The 23,366-nt window shown below is 42.6% G+C and overlaps 1 protein-coding gene across 11 annotated transcripts in view; it reads left to right on the top strand.

The window, feature by feature from the left end:
* LOC118388049 (cAMP-specific 3',5'-cyclic phosphodiesterase 4D-like) overlaps window positions 1-23,366 on the top strand; it is a 469,033-nt gene that overhangs the window by 317,985 nt on the left and 127,682 nt on the right. The window contains exon 1 of one of the 11 annotated variants that reach the window (XM_052525220.1): window positions 10,333-10,677. The exons of 8 other annotated variants lie outside the window; for them this stretch is intronic. In XM_052525220.1, coding sequence (XP_052381180.1) covers window positions 10,532-10,677 — 146 coding nt within the window. In that variant the 5' untranslated portion in view covers window positions 10,333-10,531. Of the gene's footprint in view, window positions 1-10,332; window positions 10,678-14,537; window positions 14,814-23,366 lie in introns of those variants that run through there. 2 more of the 11 variants (XM_052525224.1, XM_052525221.1) reach the window with 2 other exon arrangements.

Raw genomic sequence — 23,366 nt, forward strand, 5'->3', positions numbered from 1 at the left:
CTATCATCAATCTTCAGTCTTTCAGCTATCATCAGCCTTTCAGCTGTCATCAAACTTCAGCCTTTCAGCTATCATCAATCTTCAGTCTTTCAGCTATCATCAACCTTCAGCCTTTCAGCTATCATCAACCTTTCAGCTATCATCAAACTTCAGCCTTTCAGCTATCATCAATCTTCAGTCTTTCAGCTATCATCAACCTTCAGCCTTTCAGCTATCATCAACCTTCAGTCTTTCAGCTATCATCAACCTTCAGTCTTTCAGCTATCATCAACCTTCAGTCTTTCAGCTATCATCAGCCTTTCAGCTATCATCAAACTTCAGCCTTGCAGCTATCATCAACCTTCAGTCTTTCAGCTATCATCAACCTTCAGCCTTTCAGCTATCATCAACCAGTCTTTCAGCTATCATCAACCTTCAGTCTTTCAGCTATCATCAACCTTCAGTCTTTCAGCTATCATCAACCTTCAGCCTTTCAGCTATCATCAACCTTCAGCCTTTCAGCTATCACTCAACCTTCAGCCTTTCAGCTATCATCAACCTTCAGCTTTTCAGCTATCATCAACCTTCATCCTTTCAGCTATCACCAACCTTCAGCCTTTCAGCTATCATCAGCCTTTCAGCTATCATCAGCCTTTCAGCTATCATCAACCTTCAGCCTTTCAGCTATCATCAGCCTATCAGCTATCATCAGCCTTTCAGCTACCATCAACCTTCAGTCTTTCAGCTATCATCAACCTTCAGCCTTTCAGCTACCATCAACCTTCAGCCTTTCAGCTACCATCAACCTTTCAGCTACCATCAACCTTCAGCCTATCAGCTACCATCAACCTTTCAGCTATCATCAGCCTTCAGCCTTTCAGCTATCATCAGCCTTTCAGCTATCATCAACCTTCAATCTTTCAGCTACCATCAACCTTCAGTCAAGTGCTACAGATGTGAGAGTGCTGCCCTCTTCTGGGGAAAATATGGAAATATTGTCAATCGCCACAGTTCCCATAAAACCGTACAAAAGCCACAGCAGGTCGGAATACTTTCTCTCTGAATATTGGACCTCCGATATTGACGCTGCCTCCAGCTATTTTATGATTTGATGTCGGGGCAATTTATGTTAGTCTTAAATATTGGTGTAGCCAGTCTATTATTAACATCTAAGGTAGGCTCACACATTGAACCTCAAATCAAATAACATTTTATTTGTCACATACATGTGTTTAGCAGATGTTATTGTGGGTGTAGCGAAATGGTTGTGTTTCTAGCAGTGCAGTAATATCTAACAATTTCACAACAATACACACAAATCTAAAGTAAAGGAATGCAATTTAGAATATATAAATATTTGGGTGAGCAATGTCAGAGTAGCATAGACCAAGATACAGTAGAGTAGGATAGAATACAGTATATACTGCACCTATCTTTACAGATTAATTGTTTTTGACTTGTGGCCTGAAATAATATTTGAAACTCTGGCTTATAGTCAACCACAGGGATTTATTGATCCTCTAATATCTTCTAATGCCAGATTAAATGTTTTCACTTTGTGACAACTATTGGTGTAAAGTCTTTATGAAGGAACATTTGATTGATTTATTAATTGAGAGATTGAGATGAGTGGTGTTGTATTAATGCTCAGCCAAAATGTAGTTATTGCTTGCATCAACATTACTCCTGGTCTTGGTGTTTTGCCGGGAGGTTTTGAATAGTGCAGGGGTCATAACGACGTAAAATGACAGCCATCTAGTAACTGTATCCTTGGCAACAATCTCTGCCCGTGTGTTTGGATGTTAATGAAAAGGATAGTTTCTCTGAAGTGCTAGGGAGGGAGACAACACAGAGCGCATGTGACACACTCTCTCCCCATTAGCTGCTGCTGAAGGCAGGTTGGGCCTATCACGTCACTGTCTCCTCTGCAGGTGGAGGGCAACAATATGTAGTCATGTGGAATGAAAAGCTGGCTTGCAATATTGAACATCAGATAAAGACAGAGTGGAATCTCTCTGCCCCTTTACCTTCTGTGTCAATTGCCAACTGTTTAAAAAAAAGGTATTTCTTTGTTGAATCGTTCACCTTGGTTGTACTGAACCGTTGTTCTATGCTGGTTAGGACTCAAGAGTTGCACAGACTTAGCTGGTCCACAGCCTCGTCCAAGGACCTTCCAGTGTCCTCATAATCACCCCAGAGCCACCACAGCTCAGACATACAGTGCATTCGGAAAGTATTCAGACTCCATTCCTTTTTCCACATTTTGTTACATTACAGCCTTATTAAAAATAAAATAAAAATCCTCATCAATATACGCACAATACCACATAATGGCTAAATGAAAACAGGTGTATAGAAAATGTATTACAGATTTTAAAAATGAAAAACAGAAATACCTTATTTAATGAAATATTCAGACCTTAAAATGTAGTTGGCAATGAGACTGGAAATTGAGCTCAGGGGCATCCTGTTTCCATTGATCATCCTTGAGATGTTTATACAACTTGATCGAGACAGGATTGTGTTGAGGCACAGATCTGGGAAAGGGTACCAAAAAATGTTTGCGGCATTGAAGTCCCCAAGAACACAGTGGCCTCCATCATTTTTAAATGAAGAATTTTTTAACCACCAAGTCTTCCTGGAGCTGGCCACCTGGCCAAACTGAGCAATCGGAGGAGAAGAGCCTTGATCAGTGAGGTAACTAAGAATGCAATGGTCACACTGACAGAGCTCCAGGGTTCCTCTGTGGAGATGGGAGAATCTTCCAGAAGGACAACTGTCTCTGTAGCACTCCACCAATCAGACCTTTATGGTAGAGTTGCCAGAAAGAAGCCATTCCTCAGTAAAAGGCCCATAACAGCCCGCTTGGAGTTTGCCAAAAGGCACCTAAAGGATTCTCAGACCATGAGAAACAAGATTATCTGGTCTGATGAAACCAAGATTGAACTCTTTGGCCTGGAGGTAACTTGGCACCATCCCTACGGTGAAGCATGGTAGTGGCAGCATCATGCTGCGGTGATGTTTTTCATCAGCATGGACTGGGAGACTAGTCAGAATCAAGAGAAATATGAACAGAGCAAAGTACAGAGAGATCCTTGATGAAAACCTGCCCCAGAGCGCTCAGGACCTCAGACTGGGGTGAAGGTTCACCTTCCAACAGGACAACGACCCTAAGCACACAGCCAAGACAACGCAGGAGTGGCTTCGGGACAAGTCTCTGAATGTCCTTGAGAGGCCCAGCCAGAGCCCGGACTTGAACCAAAATATCAAAATGCCCTGTGTTTTTCTCCTCACTTTGAAAACATCTACAGTCCTATTGATCTGATTGGTTACTGATCTGATTGGTTACTAATAATATAATTTAAAAACCCTCAAATGGTGTCCCATATGTGTTTAGACAAGGCAACCATTTACGGTGACGATTGAACATCTCAGGAGAGACCTGAAAATAGCTGGACAGCAAAGCTCCCTCGATCTGCAGAGAAGAATGGGAGAAACTTCCCAAATACAAGTGTGCCAAGCTTGTAGCGTCATACCCAAGAAGACTCAAGGCTGTAATCACTGCCTAAAGTGCTTTAACAAGTACTGAGTAAAAGGTCTGAATACTTATGTAAATGTGGCATTTCAGTTTTTTATTTTTAATAAATTTGCAAAAAAAAAGCTTGATTGATGGGGGGGGGGCGACAATTTAATATATTTTAGAATAAGCCTGTAACGTAACAAAATGTGGAAAAAGTCAATGGGTCTGAATACTTCCCGAATGCACTGTAGGGTGGCATTTACATAGTGTAAAAGACTTGTGCAAAGTGTTAAACATGAACCTAATTCTAATCTGACAGCGTGATTTCATTTGAATTGAATTGAAAACATAATGTGCATTATATAGAGGCTACTATTTATGTATTGCTCAGTTTTCTAAACTATGGTTCAATAATCAACTCCTAATAACGCACATTGTTTTCAACAAAGTGTAATTAAATCACACTGCAAGATTATAATGAGATTTACTAGGGATGTGCAAGACGATTCGATACATATCTAGACACACGGACTTCGATATGATACAGAGACCATACGTATTAGTTTGAAACAATTTGGTTAGATTAGAGAACGGAACGATACGATACGATGCAATAACATTTGTTGCATAAACGCATACATTTTCCATTCTAAATTAAAATCTGCAGCTGATGGAGATGCCTCTGAGCTGGACCTGTCTGAGCTGGTCCTGTCCAACTGGACCTGTCTGAACTGGACCTGTCTGAGCTGGTCCTGTCTGAGCTGGACCTGTCTGAGCTGGACCTGTCTGAGCTGGACCTGTCTGAGCTGGTCCTGTCTGAACTGGTCCTGTCTGAGCTGGACCTGTCTGAGCTGGTCCTGTCTGAGCTGGACCTGTCTGAGCTGGACCTGTCTGAACTGGACCTGTCTGAGCTGGTCCTGTCTGAGCTGGACCTGTCTGAGCTGGACCTGTCTGAGCTGGTCCTGTCTGAACTGGACTTGTCTGAGCTGGTCCTGTCTGAGCTGGTCCTGTCTGAGCTGGTCCTGTCTGAGCTGGACCTGTCTGAGCTGGACCTGTCTGAGCTGACTTTTGTGTATGTAAATGATGTATGACTTTGGTGTATGTATTACACAGGAGGTTGGTGCCATCTTAATTGGGGAGAACGGGCTTGTGGTAATGGCTGGAGCGGAATAGGTGGAATGGTATCAAATACATCAAACACATGGTTTCCATATGAATGATGCCATTCCATTTGCTTCATTGCAGCTATTATTATGAGCTGTCCTCCCGTCATCAGCCTCCCCCTTTTTCCTCCAAACATAACAATGGTCATTATGGCCAAGCACTTCTATTTTTGTTTCATCAGACCAGAGGACATTTCTCCAAAAAGCACAATCTTTGTCCTCATGTGCAGTTGCAAACTGCAGTCTGGCTTTTTTATGGCGGTTTTGGAGCAGTGGCTTCCTCCTTGCTGAGTGGCCTTTCAGGTTATGTCGAAATAGGACTCGTTTTACTGTGGATATAGATACTTTTGTACCCGTTTCCTCCAGCATCTTCACAAGGTCCTTTGCTGTTGTTCTGGGATTGATTTGCACTTTTCGCATCATAGTACGTTCATCTCTAGGAGACAGAATGCGTCTCCTTCCTGAGCGGTATGACGACTGCATGGTCCCATGGTGTTTATACTTGCGTCCTATTGTTTGTACAGATGAACGTGGTACCTTCAGGCATTTGGGTATTGCTCCCAAGGATGAACCAGACTTTTTTTCCTGAGGTCTTGGATGATTTATTTTGATTTTCCCATGAAGTCAAGCAAAGAGGCACTGAGTTTGAAGGTAGGCTTTGAAATACATTCACAGTTACACCTCCAATTGACTCAAATTATGTCAATTAGCCTATCAGGAGCTTCTAATATAATAATAATAATATATGCCATTTAGCTGACGCTTTTATCCAAAGCGACTTACAGTCATGTGTGCATACATTCTACGTATGGGTGGTCCCGGGAATCGAACCCACTACCCTGGCATTACAAGCGCCATGCTCTACCAACTGAGCCACAGAAGGACCTAAAGCCATGATATCATTTTCTATAATTTTCCAAGCTGTTTAAAGGCAAAGCCAACTCAGTGTTGTGATACAGTGAGTTATAAGTGAAATAATCTGTCTGTAAACAATTGTTGGAAAAATTACTTGTGTCATGAACAAAGTAGATGTCCTAACCGACTTGCCAAAACTATGGTTTGTTAACAAGAAATTTGTGGAGTGGTTGAAGAACGAGTTTTAATGACTCCAACATAAGTGTATGTAAACTTCCGACTACAACTGTAGGTTGTCACTCAACTAATAAAGCCTAATTTCACGCAAGCCATTTTAGCCATGCAGATGTGAAAGATCTGGAACAGGCCTCCTGCCTCGCGTTTATCAGTGTGCCGAAGCTTGGCACCATGCCGCAGTTTGACTAGGCAACTGATATTGCCTGAGGTTGACAGTCATTGAGCTGTAAATCATTTTGCACGACGAACAACAGTTACATGCAGTTCCACACTGAAGGAGAGGGCGCATCAGTTGTCACAAAAGATGAGATTTATTTTCAGAAGGTAGAAAGGATGTAATATGTAGGGTGTCCAATCAAAACACATCTTTTGACCAATGGGTAAAATATGTTAATTGTGTAGATACTCCTCTAAGAAAACTAATGGTCCAAACCTCATGTCTCTATCATAATCTGTTCAAAAGTTGTTGGAGTTTGTACCTTTGTAGGATGGCCAGCATTAGTGTGACTAAACCAATGGAGGCCAGAGGATTATTCATTTTTTTTAATCTGAAAAATATTATTGTGTCATCTAGGCTGGATGCTGTGTAAGAATGAAGGCAAACTGACAGGCTCAATGTTTGAACTCGTCATCTTTCTACATAAAATAATATAGAGTAGAGCCTGATATCGATTTTCATTTTATTTTACTAGGCAAGTCAGTTAAGAACAAATTCTTATTTTCAATGACGGTCTAGGAACAGTGGGTTAACTGCCTGTTCAGGGGCAGAATGACAGATTTGTACCATGTCAGTTCAGGGATTTGAACTTGCAACCTTTCGGTTACTAGTCCAATGCTCTAACCACTCGGCTACCCTGCTGCCCCTTTAACAATAAAGAGGCTATGTGCGGGGGTACAGGTTAGTCGAGGTAGTTGAGGAAATTTGTACATGTCGGCAGGGATAAATTAACTATGTATAAATAATGAACAGCGAGAACAGCAGCTTAAAAAAAGATTGGCAATGCAAATAGTCCGGGTAGCCATTTGAGGAACTGTTAAGCAGTCTTATGGCTTGGGGATAGAATTTTTATGATTTATTTATTTAAATTGTATCTAACTTGGCAAGTCAGTTAAGAACACATTCTTATTTACAATGACAGCCTACCGGGGAGCAGTGGGTTTAACTGCCTTGTTCAGAGACAGAACGACAGATTTTTACCTTGTCCGCTCGGGGTTACTGGCCCAATGCTCTAACCACTTGGCATGATAGTTTGTTAGTGATGTGGATGCCAAGGAACTCTCTGGTTCTTTAGCTTAGTGATGAGCATTGAGGGCACTATGGTGTTGAACGCTGAGCTGTAGTCCACAAACAGCATTCTCACATAGGTGTTCCTTTTTCCCAGGTAGGAAAGGCCAGTGTGGAGTGTAATGGAGATTGCATCATCTGTGGATCTGTTGGGGCGGTATGCGAATTGTAGTTGGTCTAGGGTTTCTGGGATGATGGTGTTGATGTGAACCATGACCAGCCTTTCAAAGCACTTCATGGCTACAGACATGAGTGCTACGAGGAGGAAGTCATTTAGGCAGGTTACCGTGGCATTCTTGGGCACAGGTGGTCTGCTTGAAACATGTAGGTATTACAGCCTCGGTCAGGGAGAGGTTGAAAATATCAGTGAAGACACTTGCCAGTTGTTCAGCGCATGCTCTGAGTACGTGTCCTGGTAATCTGTCTGGCCTTGTTGACCTTTATAAAGGGCTTACTCACATCAGTTACAGAGAGCGTGATCACACAGTCGTCTGGATCAGCTGGTGCTCTCATTTATGGTTCAGTGTCACTTGCCTCGAAGTGAGCATAGAAGTAATTCAACTTGTCTGGTAGGCTCGTGACTGGGTTTCACCTTTGTAATCCGTAATAGTTTGCAAGCCCTGCCACATCTGACAAGCGTCAGAGCTGGTGTGGTAGGATTCAATCTTAGTCCTGTATTGATGCTTTGCCTGTTTGATGGTTCGTCGGAGGGCATAGCAGGATTTCTTATAAGCGTCCTACTCTTTGAAAGTGGCAGCTCTAGCATTTAGATCAGTGTGGATGTTGCCTGTAACCCATGGCTTCTGGTTGTGATATGTTTTTTTATTTTTGTTTAATTTTTGTACCTTTATTTAACTCGGCAAGTCATATCCGTACGGTCACTGTGGGGACGACGTCGTCAATGCACTTATTGATGAAGCTGGTGAATCGTTACATCCCTGGTATACTCCTCAATGCCATCGGATGAATCCTACTGGTAGAAATTAGCTAATGATATTTTAGAGAAAGACCCCATTAAACAAGATATTTGTCTTGGTAAAATGTATTTTAGAACTTAAGGAAGTGAAATTTCATCATCTTTGTGCGTTTTCACCCTGACACTGTCACGCCTTGGTCTTAGTATTTTGTGTTTTCGTTAATTATTTTGGTCAGGCCAGGGTGTGACATGGGTTTATTTTGTTGTATCTCGTATTGGGGTTTGTAGTATTTGGGATTGCGGCTGAGTAGGGGTGTTGTATAGGCTTGGCTGCCTGAGGCGGTTCTCAATCAGAGTCAGGTGATTCTCGTTGTCTCTGATTGGGAACCGTATTTAGGTAGCCTGAGTTTCTCTGTGTATTTCGTGGGTGATTGTTCCTGTCTCTGTGTAGTTTCACCAGATAGGCTGTAATTAGGTTTTCACGTTCTGTTTGTTGTTTTGCATTTGTATAAGTTATTTCATGTATCGCGATTCATTTATTAAAGACATGAGTAACCACCACGCTGCATTTCGGTCCGACTCTCTTTTAACAAATGAAGAACGCCGTTACAGACACCCTATAATATGAGCACATTGTTTTTGTGAACTGGCTATTCGTAACGTTTGAATTGATTTTCTGACCGATGCACGCTAGAGTACATTTGGATCCATTTAGGGTCCGCAGACCGTTGCACTTGTATCTTAAACATTTGAATCGAGGACCAATACAAATCGGTGAATCGTTACATCCCTAAGGTTTACATCCCTAAGGTTTACAGTATTTTTTTCACTTTGCACAATTATTTTGCACTACTACGAAAATGCAACCCATAGTTAAAAATGAAGGATCTGAGTTTAACCTGAGGTAGATGGGGTCAGTGGATGGGGTCAGTGGACTGGTGTACTGGCTTTCCAGTCAGCCAGGTGAATGACTCATAGGTCTCTATTACATGACAGATGAATAGTCAGAGAGACCTCTGTGACATCCACCAGCATGTCACACAACACCCAAACCACCCACCAGCACTCACAATGCCTTTAAGGACATCTGTCTGTCGTGAAAATCAGGACACATGTCATATCAATTAAAAGATAGGTGCACAGCTCTGACTCGATAACAAACATTTGAAATACATCAAGCCTTTTAGGCTAAAAGGTCATGTTTTTAACCAGAACTAAATAGATTTTTTGCTATCGGGGGAGTGTTGCACCTATTTTTCTTGATGTTGCTATGATTTTTGGCTGCACCTTGACTCACATTGGTTGATGTGCAATCCTCACATCCTGTAGATAGCCAGCTGAGCTTGGGCTCCTCTCAGTACGACTTCCCATGGCAGTGAGTTTCTTCTTCTATTATTGCCTTGGCTCTTTGGGGCATAAGTACATTGCTGTTAAGCACTTTGTGACAAATATAAAAAGTGATATGCACTTTGATTGATTTGTCCGGAATCATATATTTTGACCATAGGAGGTTGCCTTGAAGTACAATGATACACATGGTGGGTTACTATGGCACTATATAGCCATCCATGGATAATACTGTATGTGTCCTCAATATCACAATAACCCACATTATGTAAATGTTATGATTCTGTACTAGTGCACATTGACTCTGTTTAGGTACAGTAATCAACACAATGGAGGCCAGTCTGCCTGTCTCGTGGCTGAAGTAAACATTAGTCATATTGAATGGGCCTGTGGTTTTCAATGGCAATGATAAGAGCAGGTAAAATGAGTTATTAAAGCATTTGAGTGAGCCGGCCACGACAGGATGCGTTTCCTACAGTGTATCCAAGGGGCTAGACCTTTTCTGCTGTTACACACAGACACACACACACATTCATTTTCCTGTCGGTTGCATGCTTGGATTGATAGACTTGGTCTTGTGTTTTACAGCTGGTTAGTCCTAGTGGTGCTTGATTATGCCTTTAAGTGCTAACCTGGTTTATCACTAGCTGTCATACAAGATCATGTTTTTGTTTGTGCTGTTGAATAAGGACACATCAGTATTACCTCTCCATCTGCTCGGGGACAGGTAAGGGTTCGGTCAGGGTTGCCAGATTGTCCCCAGAAGTTTCCAGAGGCTTCGCTCCATGGGCAGAATGAGATCCGTAGACAGCAGCACCAGGATCCCTGATCTGTATGGATGAGGTCACTCGGGGGTGGGGGGGGTGTCACCTTACCTGGGCCTCCCACCTTTATTGGATAACAACTATTGGACATTAGCCCACGCCTCTGCACTTGTTGGTAAATATTGAGTGGAGCTGTGGCGCTAACAAGGTGCTAGCAGCCTACACTTCAGCAGTAGGAGCATATTGAGTGAAGATGGCAACCACCTGCTTGTCAAGTGTGTGCATTTAAGTTAGCCTAGAAAATGAGTAGCGTTAGCGAGGTCTTAGCAAAATGCTAAATGACTCAATCTGAGAGTTAGCCTATATAGCGAGTTATCAAGGTGCTAGTTGAGTATTTAGAGGTTTCCGGTGTATTGTGAGGTCTGGTTTATTGAAAGACTTGAGCATTACGAGATCTCTCTGAAGATGAGTCTGCCGGCTAGCTGTGAGCTCCTGTCTCTGGAGAGGACATCCAGACAGCGCCACACACACCCTCCCACCAATGGCTCACCATCCAACGGCTCGCCATTCGCAACCAACAAGCCTATTGACATTAAGCCAAAGAAGAGATGGTATGCCCTCTGAGCCTGTTTGTTTGTTGTTCTAAAAGAGTTTAAGATAGGAGTGGTAGCAACCTTTTACAGCTACCTGCAGTATTTTGGGGGGATTACTGTATAAGGGAATGTTATGTATATATACTACCTAGTACTCATGTAGTATTTATCTCTGGAAATGCATTTTTGTTGTTGTTGAAAGAACAACCAAAATGTAGGTACAACAATGAGTACTCCTTAACTACGTTTACTTATTAGCTTGTTGCAAGGTCTTTACATAGATTATTCCTTCTGTTCTGATAGTGTTTCTGGCTATGTAGGCCCTATGTAGGCCTACTGTGAAGTACAGTATTATGTGGATTATAATTAATGGACATTTTTGTTGGGGTTGTTGGGGAAAATCAAGTCTGAAATTACAAACGCAGAAGCCTTTTTAAACCTCAAATATACTACAAGTTTTACATTTCCTGCATGGCAGGAAAGTTATCCTGTAACAGGGTGTTAAAATTAAGATCCTACATCTGTAGTCACCCACAGTAATGTATATTAGACGCAATATTCTCATCTCACATTGTGGACCCCTATTTTTCCATGACACATAATAATCGGCATAAATATTGTTCCTCGTGGTGTGTTCTGTGTGTCATCCACTGCAACGTACCAGACGTTGATCACATTATTTTAGACTTATATGACATCATCTAACCTCGACATAACCCTTTAAGGATTCATATATTTCCCGTCTATCTCCCTGACTGAGTTGCCTGATGGAAAAATCTCTATTACCTTCCTTTCAAATGCCAAGTGTAATCTCACACTTCAGTTCTGCTGTGTCCTAAAAGGCTTAGCACCACAAGAGTTGTTCAGTGTCAGCTGCTTTCAGCCAAATGCGCTAGCCTGGCTATGAGGAAGGAAGCCTTGCCTCTGACAAGACATTAAATAGACTGAAGGGGAATGATGGGGACTTGAGAGAACCCTTGACCAAAAGGCTACTACTGACCAATGTGCCCGTGTGGCTATATAGCCTACATTAGTGGTCCCTGGGAACCAGTCCTGGTCCTGAACATCTACAGGGTTGGTAGGCTTTAGCTCTGACAAATCTCATTAAACTAAACACGGTGTTGATGAGAAGTCAGGTTTTTAATAAGGTCGGTGCTTACATTTCACACATGTACACGTGTTTATTATACGCATGTGTGAATTGGACATTTGTTTTTTTGCATATTTCACTCCCTCTGAGATACCCTCAGACAGTGGGGTCACGGCCAGGGATCAGCCATTATTGACGGCGACACCTGGAGCAATTAGGATTAAGTGCCTTGCTCAAAGCCACATCAACCCTCCCCTAACACATCCCCTTAGGTGTGTTATTGCTGGGATGGAACAAAAACCTGCACATCCTGTAACTCCAGTACCAGTTTGGGGACTTTTTGGGGATGCTCAGGAATATCAGTCCTCAACCTGAAGTGCCACCCCTTTGCACTATTGAAGCGGGATGAGTTTGAATGCTTCGGAAAGGGTGGTTACATGCTTTTGCAAAGCAGAGGGGACTGAGTTCGAGTCTCTATGGACTGGAGGTGATCAGGGGGAAGCGGGTGTCCTTTCCACAAGCATCTTCTCATGTCAGGTTGGGGTTACATCTGTATATTCTTTCTGTTTTACAGCTTGTAAAAACAAAGTTCCACAAGAGCAACAGCATAAATTAAGCCACCCTCAGGAAAGCTACGTATTTCTGAATGGTGTGAGAGAGAGAGGGAACGAGACGGAAGGGAACAATCACCTCCTGGCCTTTCTCAGTTCAAGAATACTTCAACAGTACAGAAATACTGTGTATGAACGTTCAACACACATCTTGAACACACTGTGAATGACTGCAATGGAACTCCTCTAATTTGAGTGTCCATAACAGAAGACTTCATTTCTTCTAACTAATTCAATTTGTGTAGTTGCATGGATACCGGTTTGTTTGGCGTGAACAAGATAAAAGAGAGATGAAAAATTAAGAGGTTGACACTTAAGCATGCATGTCAAAGGAGAGGAACTGTACCACAGCACTATCAGTTAGGCTTAGTTTAATACTGTACTGTATGCTCTGCTGCCTGCTACCACATTACAGTTGGCCTAGTTTTAGGCTGTATACTCTGCTGCTACCACATTACAGTAAGGCCTAGTTTTAGGCTGTATACTCTGCTGCTACCACATTACAGTAAGGCCTAGTTTTAGGCTGTATACTCTGCTGCTACCACATTACAGTAAGGCCTAGTTTACTATTGTATAAACCAAATCATAATGTTTGTAAACAAAGCCGTTCTGGTAGTTCCGGGTTGCAAGTCTAGGTCCAAGAGGCCTCTAAACAGCTTCTACCCCCAAGCCATAAGACTCCTGAATATCTAATCAAACCGCTACCCAGACTATTTACTTTTATTTCTTATTCTTTTCCATATTTTTAACTGCATTGTTGGTTAGGGGCTCGTAAGTAAGCATTTCACTGTAAGGTCTACTACACCTGTTGTACTCGGCGCATGTGCCTAATACAATATGATTTGATTTGAAAGCCGCACTAGCTAAATTATCTAATGAATAATTCATATGCAACATTTATATAAATGATCAACACTACTCTCTTGTTGACAAGCCTCCATTTGTCTAGGTTTTAGCTAGATAGTTAGCTTGCTTCATTCATGGAGGTTATGCTAACTACTACAAAGCCCATATGTAGCCTCTGACTAACCAGCTGAGATCCAGTTATGGTCTCGTCGTTTTTCTGCTATCTTGTTTGAACACCGAATGACCACCAGTGGGAGCGCTAGCTAGCTAGATATTCCTGCCTCAGCTAGTGCCGTTGTATTGGCTATCTTGTTTGAACACCGAATGACCACCAGTGGGAGCGCTAGTGGGACCACCAGTGGGAGCGCTAGTGGGACCACCAGTGGGAGCGCTAGTGGGACCACCAGTGGGAGCGCTAGTGGGACCACCAGTGGGAGCGTATTGGCTATCTTGCCGGCACGCATGGATGAATGCAGATGTAAGTCATAGAATGTTAGCAAGCAAAGACAACCCTAATTTTCAATTAATAAACTGGCTTGGAAGATACAACAGATTACAAATATTTCCTTATCCGATGCTAATGATGGTTCTATAGCCTGCCTGAGTTGCTCAGTTGAGGTTAGGCTACGAGGTTATCAGAAAGTGTCTGGCATAAGCCGTAGCCTACATGTCGACATGTAATCATCGCAATTTGAGAGTTAATGTTATACACAGAAAATAACAATCTCTGTTTAAAAGACTATATTATTGCTTGCCTGTGATGTCCTTCACACGGGGTATCATATTATTACTTGTTGTTTATTGCAAACAAACAGTTTTGGACTTGGCACACTAACCTCACATAGGCAGACAATTAAGGTAGTGGCTCACTACTGTCATCTGCTGGACAATTTAGAGATTATACTATGAAATAGCACTGCGCCGTTTACAATGATTCATGTTATTGAAAAGTTGATTTTGCCTGCTCCTTACCGTACTGTCAACTACAATATGCGATTACTGATTTGTAAATACTGAGCACAACCATGCACAGAACGCAACTTTTGCCACCCATAACTAAACTTGTTCGCTATTGTGACACCAGGGTGATCTCTCCTATACTCTGCTGCTACCGCATTACAGCCAGGCCTAGTTTAATGCTGTATTCTCTGCTGCCTGCTACCACATTACATGGCAGTGAGGCCAAGGCAAGCCCTGCAGTGAGTTCATTCACTAATGAGCTTATGAAGGAAGTAGGGCACTAGGGCCTTTGCACCACAGGCAAAAGAAGGAGAGTCTGGTTACAGAGAGTGAGAGAGAGAGCAAGACAGAGAGAGAGAGATGTAGAGAGAGAGGGAAAGAGAGACAGAGAGAGCAAGAAAAAAAGCGAGAGAGCTTTAGGCGTTTTTCGAGCCTGTCCAGGAAATGCAACAGAATTAGTCATTCAGCAGCCTTGTATTCTGACACACACTCAGCCTCCCCCTGCAGTGTCCCCTCTCCCTGAGGTCTGTCATGGAACCCCTGGACCACACATTCTGGACCTCTGGACTGTGCCCCTGGAATCCTGTGCCCCCTGACCAGGTCTCAGGCCGAGGCACCAAGCGAAAACGCTTTCTCAAATCTTACAGGTAGGACCCCTTGTTGCCGGGGGTTACCAGGTAGTTTTTTTTTATTGTGAAGCGCACAGTGCTCGATCTAGTCAGTTATAGGCTGCAGAGGAAAACAATATGTTTTTTTTGGGGGGGGGGCACATTTAGGAGTATTGATTCAATTGGACAATTTTGTGCATTGTCCATGTCAAATACGTTGACTAGAGTCAAGTAAAGCAGTAGGGAGGCTTCTGAAATTGTGCAGTGTAATTGTGTTGCTGTGCCTCTCCTTGGTGCTCTTTGTTTTAATAGAATACATTTGGTGGTTTATCTTAAACTGGTGTTTGTCTCTCATAACAGTGGAAATTGCTTGTGAAAGTCCCCATATCACTGCTGTTGTGATGGGGACAGGGGTTTTAGCGATAGCTTGCATTGACAGAACACAGTCCTAGCTTCTCTGATTATGTACCTCATGTCGTTGCCAAATGCTGTTCTCAGCTCCTCCACTTCCTAAGCTCTGGTATTGTACAGCTTAGTGAGGTGAGCTCTTAGGTCACGCGCTGTCCTAACAACCGCTTACTACAGCACTTCATGACATTCAGGTGAACCATACAGAGGGTTATGGTACATGACGTTGCAGTGTGTTTATCGGCAGATCCTATCTAACAGTGATTGTTCAATGTCTTAGTACAGTGTTGTCTAATCCTAGTTCTGGTCCTGGAGACCCAAAGGGGTGTGTACAGATTTGCCACCTAGCACAACCACTAACACACCTGATTCAAATTAACAAAGGCTTGATGATGAGACTAGTTGAATCGGGTGTGTTAGTGCTAGAGTGCAAAAACTAAATGTGAACCCATTTGGATCCCCTTGACCAGGATTGGAAAACACTGACTTAGTGGGTTGGACCTTGTCCCAGATCTGTGCTGTGTGGAGGAATGGAGGAACTTAACAGGGTGTCCTCCTATGGAGGGGCTTAACAACAGGGTGTCCCCCACTATGGAGGGGCTTAACAACAGGATGTCCCCCACTATGGAGGGGCTTAACAACAGGGTGTCCCCCACTATGGAGGGGCTTAACAACAGGGTGTCCCCCACTATGGAGGGGCTTAACAACAGGGTGTCCCCCTATGGAGGGGCTTAACAACAGGGTGTCCCCCACTATGGAGGGGCTTAACAACAGGGTGTCCCCCACTATGGAGGGGCTTAACAACAGGGTGTCCCCCACTATGGAGGGGCTTAACAACAGGGTGTCCCCCACTATGGGGGGGCTTAACAACAGGGTGTCCCCCTATGGAGGGGCTTAACAACAGGGTGTCCCCCTATGGAGGGGCTTAACAAAAGGGTGTCCCCCACTATGGAGGGGCTTAACAACAGGGTGTCCCCCACTATGGAGGGGCTTAACAACAGGATGTCCCCCACTATGGAGGGGCTTAACAACAGGGTGTCCCCCTATGGAGGGGCTTAACAACAGGGTGTCCCCCTATGGAGGGGCTTAACAACAGGGTGTCCCCCACTATGGAGGGGCTTAACAACAGGGTGTCCCCCACTATGGAGGGGCTTAACAACAGGGTGTCCCCCACTATGGAGGGGCTTAACAACAGGGTGTCCCCCACTATGGAGGGGCTTAACAACAGGGTGTCCCCCTATGGAGGGGCTTAACAACAGGGTGTCCCCCACTATGGAGGGGCTTAACAACAGGGTGTCCCCCACTATGGAGGGGCTTAACAACAGGGTGTCCCCCACTATGGAGGGGCTTAACGACAGGGTGTCCCCCACTATGGAGGGGCTTAACAACAGGGTGTTCCCCACTATGGAGGGGCTTAACAACAGGGTGTCCCCCACTATGGAGGGGCTTAACGACAGGGTGTCCCCCACTATGGAGGGGCTTAACGACAGGGTGTCCCCCACTATGGAGGGGCTTAACAACAGGGTGTCCCCCACTATGGAGGGGCTTAACAACAGGGTGTTCCCCACTATGGAGGGGCTTAACAACAGGGTGTCCCCCACTATGGAGGGGCTTAACAACAGGGTGTCCCCCACTATGGAGGGGCTTAACAACAGGGTGTCCCCCGATGGAGGGGCTTAACAACAGTGTGTGTCCCCCACTATGGAGGGGCTTAACAACAGGGTGTCCCCCGATGGAGGGGCTTAACAACAGGGTGTCCCCCACTATGGAGGGGCTTAACAACAGGGTGTCCCCCACTATGGAGGGGCTTAACAACAGGGTGTCCCCCACTATGGAAGGGCTTAACAACAGGGTGTCCCCCGATGGAGGGGCTTAACAACAGGGTGTCCCCCGATGGAGGGGCTTAACAACAGGGTGTCCCCCGATGGAGGGGCTTACCAACAGGGTGTCACTTGATGTTGGGGGTTAACCTGGCATAAACTGGAAGTCCCATGGGGGTGACCCGTTCAGTACTGATAACAAACCTGGCTGAGAAGTCCATGCAGTGCACACAACCAGACAGATGATTTCTCAATGAAGTGTCAACTCTGTGGAACATGCTGCTGTATATACAGTATCAAATGCACTTCTGAAAGAACTACAAAGAAAACCACTATCTGTAAAAGAAAATATTGAAGAATTGTGCCATCCATAAAACCAAATACTTTAAGACTTTTAGTCAAGTAGTATTTTACTGGGTGACATTCACTGTTACTTGAGTCATTTTCTAAAAAGGCACCTTTACTTTTACTCGAGTATGACAATTGAGTACATTTTCCACCAACAAAACGGTCCAAGCTGCTTAGCATTAAAGTGTCTACTAAATGACCATACTGTAGGCTGTGTGATGCAATCAGATCAGATTGTCTTTTTTTCCATACCAACTTGCAGGTAGGGACTAGTGCTGATAGCGATTGCAGTCTCAACTCTATGGCATTGTTGGCATCATCCTGCAACCAACGGAGCAGACGTGTCTGATGATGCCTTGTGGGAAAAGCTGCAAATATACGGTGCATTCGGGAAGTATACAGATCCCTTGACTTTTTCCACATTTTATTACGTTACAGCCTTATTCTAAAATTGATTCAATTGTATTTTTTCCTCATCAATCTACACCAATACACCATTAGAATTTTTAGCAGATTTATTAAAAATAAAAAACTGAAATAATACATTTACATAAGTATTCAAACCCTTTACTCAGTACTTTGTTGAAGCACCTTTGGCAGTGATTACAACCTCAAGTCTTATTGGGTATGATGCTACAAGCTTGGCACACCTGTATTTGGGGAGGTTCTCCAATTCTTCTCTGCAGATCCTCTCAAGCTCTGTCAGGTTGGATGGGGAGCGTCGCTGCACATCTATTTTCAGGTCTCTCCAGAGATGTTTGATCGGGTTCAATCCGTGCATTCAGAGACTTGTCCTGAAGCCACTCCTGTGTTGTCTTGGTTGTGTGCTTAGGGTCATTGTCCTGTTGGAAGGTGAACCTTAGCCCCAGTCTGAGGTCCTGAGTGCTCTGGAGCAGGTTTTCATCAAGGATCTTACTGTACTTTGCTCTGTTCATCTTACCCTTGATCCTGATTAGTCTCCCAGTCCCTGACGCTGAAAAACATCCCCAAAGCATGATGCTGCCACCAACATGCTTCACCGTAGGGATGGTATTGGCCAGGTGATGAGTGATGCCTGGTTTCCTCCAGATGTGACCCTTGGCATTCCGGTTTAATCTTGGTTTCATCAGACTAGAGAATCTTGTTTCTCATGGTGTGTGAATCCTTAGGTGCCTTTTGGCAAACTCCAAGCAGCCTGTCATGTGCCTTTTACTGAGGAGTGGCTTCTGTCTGGCCACTCTATCATAAAGACCTGGTTGGCGGAGTGCTGCAGAGATGGTTGTCCTTCTGGAAGGTTCTTTCATCTCCACAGAGGAATTCTGGAGCACTGTCAGAGTGACCATAGGGTTCTTGGTCACCTCCCTGACCAAGGCCCTTCTCCCCTGTTTGCTCAGTTTGGCTGGGCGGCCAGCTCTAGGAAGAGTCTTGGTGGTTCCAAACTTCTTCCATTTAAGAATGATGGAGGCCACTGTGTTCTTGGGGACCTTCAATGCTGCAGACATTTTTGGTACCCTTTACCAGATCTGTGCCTCAACACAATCCTGTCTCGGAGCTCTGCAGACAATTCCTTCGACCTCATGGCTTGGTTTTTGCTCTGACATGCCCTGTCAACTGTGGGACCTTATATAGACAAGTGCATGCCTTTCCAACTCATGCCCAATCAATTGAGTTTACCACAGCTGGACTCCAATCAAGTTGTAGAAACATCTTGAGGATGATCAATGGAAACAGGATGCACCTGAGCTCAATTTCGAATCTCTTAGCAAAGGGTCTGAATGCTTACGTAAATAAGGTTTAATTCATTTGCAGAATATTATAAAACCTGTTTTCGCTTTGTCATTATGGGGTATTGTGTGTAGATTGGTTGAGGAAAAACATTTCGTAACAAATTGTGGAAGAAGTCAAGGGGTCTGAATACTTTCCGAATGTACTGTATTAGTACTACACTCAGTTGTGGTTACATGGTTTGTGATAGTGTTTTGTGATAAAGGTTTCAATGGTAGTGTGAAGGCATTGGCCATACTTCCAGAGAAAGATTAGGCTGGTTTCAAACTGGAAACTTTAATCAACCCGAAGCTGTTGCAAGCTGTCTGAAAATGCCACAACGTCAAAATCATCTAGTTACTGTAAGCGGCTAAGATCACATGTTCTCATTTGGAGAGTGTGAAAAGCAGAAGTATATTTAAATGTGGTGGCGTGATAGTGGGAAAGAGAAGATTGTCTGACCCAACTTTCTTTCCATCCTTCCCACCATCATTTCATTGATGTAGGGTTTGAATAACAGTGCTCACAGGATCATGAGAGCATAAATTGCATGTCCTTCGTAAAGTCCTGAAACATTTAAATTCAACATTTGCTTAGCATAAAGTAAATTGTTGCAGTATGTGCAAAACGAAAGAACCCAGACTAAACCACCATAACACATGTTGATGGCCTAAGCCATATTTTCAAGTTGAATAAAACGTTTGATATTGCCATAAAGAGGACATCTATAGTGTGCTGTTTTTACTCATTGAGTGTTCATCAGTGGAACTTCCTTTATTTTGTGGTGAGAAACTATTTGAGGAACTGGTTTCATAATGATTTACCAAACCAATAGTGTGCAACTGCAAGCAGCAATTCGGGGCCTCCCGCTAGCACAGCAGATGGGAGGCTAGGGCAACACTGTGTACTAGCTAGCTTTATAGTTAGCGACACTGTGTACTAGCTAGTTTTATAGTTAACGACACTGTGTACTAGCTAGCTTGATAGTTAACGGCACTGTGTGCTAGCGAGCTTTATAGTTAACGACACTGTGTACTAGCTAGCTTTATAGTTAGCGACACTGTGTACTAGCTAGCTTTATAGGTAACAACACTGTGTGCTAGCTAGCTTTATAGTTAACGACACTGTGTGCTAAATAGCTTTATAGTTAACGATACTGTGTACTAGCTAGCTTTATAGCTAACGACACTGTGTACTAGCTAGCTTGCTAGCTATTCTAGCTATTCTTGTAGTTTGTCTAATTTCAGTTTATGTGACAAAACAAGCAATACATAGTGTAGACAATCATTGTACAATCTGAACTGCTGTGAAATAAATGTTCCATAACCAAAAATATTGTATTTTCAGCTGTTTGAAGCTGTTGTACAAAACCGAAAGTTTAAAAAAAAGTCAAATCAATTTAAGAATGGGAAGCATAGAAATAGTGCACATAGAACATATCTACCGCTTCTTCGACTTGCTTTCAATTCGAATGACAGATCTATAACTCACATTTCTATGTCAATTTGGTCAGTTCGCACAAAAAGTGACATATTGCAGATTTAAGTCAAGTAAAATAATGATCTGAGCGGTAGATCTCCGCTTACTTTTTGACTGAGAAAGTAATCTTGACTCATAAAAAGGTTGGTGTCCACTGATTTAGAGTAATACGATGGCTTTCCTTGTAATACTATGGATGTCAGAGCCGTCTTTTACCATCTGCTGAGGCAAGATGATATGACGATGTGATGTTAATTTTTTATCTAATAATTTTTTTGTGATATAGTCTAAAACTAAAAAGACTCCAAGCATGTCCAAGCACCAACAGTGAAGCTAGTGTAGGCAAGAGGTGCATGTAGGCCAACCTAGAGCAGGAGAATGTTAGGATCACATTGAGATTAATGTTAGGAGTGAGGCTTAAATTCTGTGCTGTTGTAGTCTTAATGGCTTCATTGGGAGAATGCCATAATTCAGTGTTTCAAGTAGTTATATATTTCCTTATTTTACCACAAGAGGGCCTCATTTTCATGTTTTGTGCATTTCACAACAGAAGAGATGTGCTATCAGGCTGTACTGTGTCCCCTCACTCTGAGTGTATGACATTTGAAGAAATTAGGCATTTCTATCAATTCATTTGAAATTTCTGAAATAATTTAATGTTGTGCTGGGAATATTATGCATATTCCATGTTGTGCTGGGAGTACATGATCCAATTCCCACCTGATATTAATGAAACATTACATATTTTATTTTAAATATTTTTCAAATCATATCAATGCTTGCATGTAGTAACTGCATATTAGTGGATCGAGTGCATCATCTTATACCCTGAAGTAATGTCACGTACTGTGTGCACTCTAATCGAGACCCACAGACAAAAGCCACCCTTTCTACAGTACCACGTCACAGAGCGACACACAGTACAGTTACCCATGCAGTCACCCATCCCCCTGCTCATAGTAAGGGATGGAAACAGACTTTACGCTTCACAACAAACCCACAAGGCAGATCTGTCCAATCGACCTGACATCCCTTTGTAAAAAATGATCTCTATTTATGGTTTGAGTGCTGGTTACCACATTGGTTCTCTCTCTCTTTTTCTCTCTCTCTTTTTTCTCTCTCTCTCTCTCTCTCTCTCTCTCTCTCTCTCTCTCTCTCTCTCTCTCTCTCTCTCTCTCTCTCTCTCTCTCTCTCTCTCTCTTTCTCTTTCTATTTTCTCTCTCTCTCTCTCTCTCTCTCTCTCTCTCTATTTCTCTTTCTATTTTCTCTCTCTCTCTCTCTCTCTCTCTTTGTTCTCTCTCAAATTCAAATTCAAGCTGCTTTATTGGCATGAAAAACATTGTGTCAATATTACCAAAGCAACAATTTATACATTGTAATAAAATTATAAACAATAACAAATAATAATATAATATGGTAGTAAAAAATAATACAAAATTAAATACAAAAAGAACAACAATATAGTAGAAATGTAATAAATATAAAAAGCTAAACATGGAAAATGAAACTATAACTCACTTATAACTAAACAACTGTCCTCTTCACCATTACATCAGCATGATTACCACCACCATCTTTAAACTGCTATCATTACCATCACCCTACTACCCATACCAATACTATTTGGAATGATAAACAACAATAATAATAGAAATCACAATATTGGAATAACAATAATAGTAATAACAATAATGCTACTAACAATAAGTTACTATTTACTATGCAGATGTTATTGTCTCTCTTACTCTCACTATGTTTGTTCTCTCTCTTTCTTTCTCTCTCTTTCTCTCACTTGCTCATTTTTTCTCTCTTTATTTCTCTCTCTTTCGCTCTCTCGTTCTTTTGCTATCTCTCTTTCTCTCTCTTGCTCTCTCTCTCTTTGTTCTCTCTTTCTATCTTTCTCGCTCTCTTTCTCTTTCTCTCTCTCTGTTCTCTCTTTCTCTCGCTCTCGCTCTCTCTTCCTCGTTCACTTTCTTCATCTCTCTCTTTCTCTCTTGTTGATTTGACAACATCCAGTGAAATTGCAGAGTGACAAATTCAAACTACAGAAATATCAATATTCAACCTTCATGAAAATATAAGGGTAATACATCTAAATAAAGCTTAACTTCTTGTTAATCCAGCCGCTGTGTCAGATTTCAAAAAGGCTTTACGATGATTATCTGAGGACAGCGCCCCGCATACAAACACATAATCATTTTTCAACCAGGCAGGTGCGACACAAGTCAGGCAGGTGCGACACAAGTCAGAAATAGCCATGTAATAAATGCCTTACCTTTGAAGATCTTCTTATTTTTGCAATCTCAAATGTCTCCATGACACAATGAATGGTCGTTTTGTTCGATAAATTCCTTCTTTATTTCCCCAAAATGTCCATTTATTTGGCGCGTTTGATTCAGAAATACGCCGGTTCCAACATGACTACAAAGTATCTAATAAGTTACCTGTAAACTTGGTCCAAACAATTCAAACAACGTTCCTAATCCAACCTCAGGTATCCTAAAATGTAAATAAATGATCAAATTTAAGATGGAATAAACTGTTTCTAATACCAGATAAAAACAACGTGAAGTGCGCTCCAGTTCACGCGCAACAAAAGATTGAAGCCCTTCAGAGTGACACCTACAAAGAACAGCCCTACTTCTTCATTTCTCTAAAGAAAAATTGAACTGCAATTGAACAATTTATAAAGACTGTTGACATCTAGTGTAAGCCATAGGAACTGCAATCTGGGCCCTAATAAATCAGGTCTCCCATAGAAAACCATTGGAAAACACAATGAAATATTTTTCCC

Source organism: Oncorhynchus keta, chromosome 9 (genome assembly GCF_023373465.1).
Source record: "Oncorhynchus keta strain PuntledgeMale-10-30-2019 chromosome 9, Oket_V2, whole genome shotgun sequence".
Classification (NCBI taxonomy): Eukaryota; Metazoa; Chordata; class Actinopteri; order Salmoniformes; family Salmonidae; genus Oncorhynchus; species Oncorhynchus keta.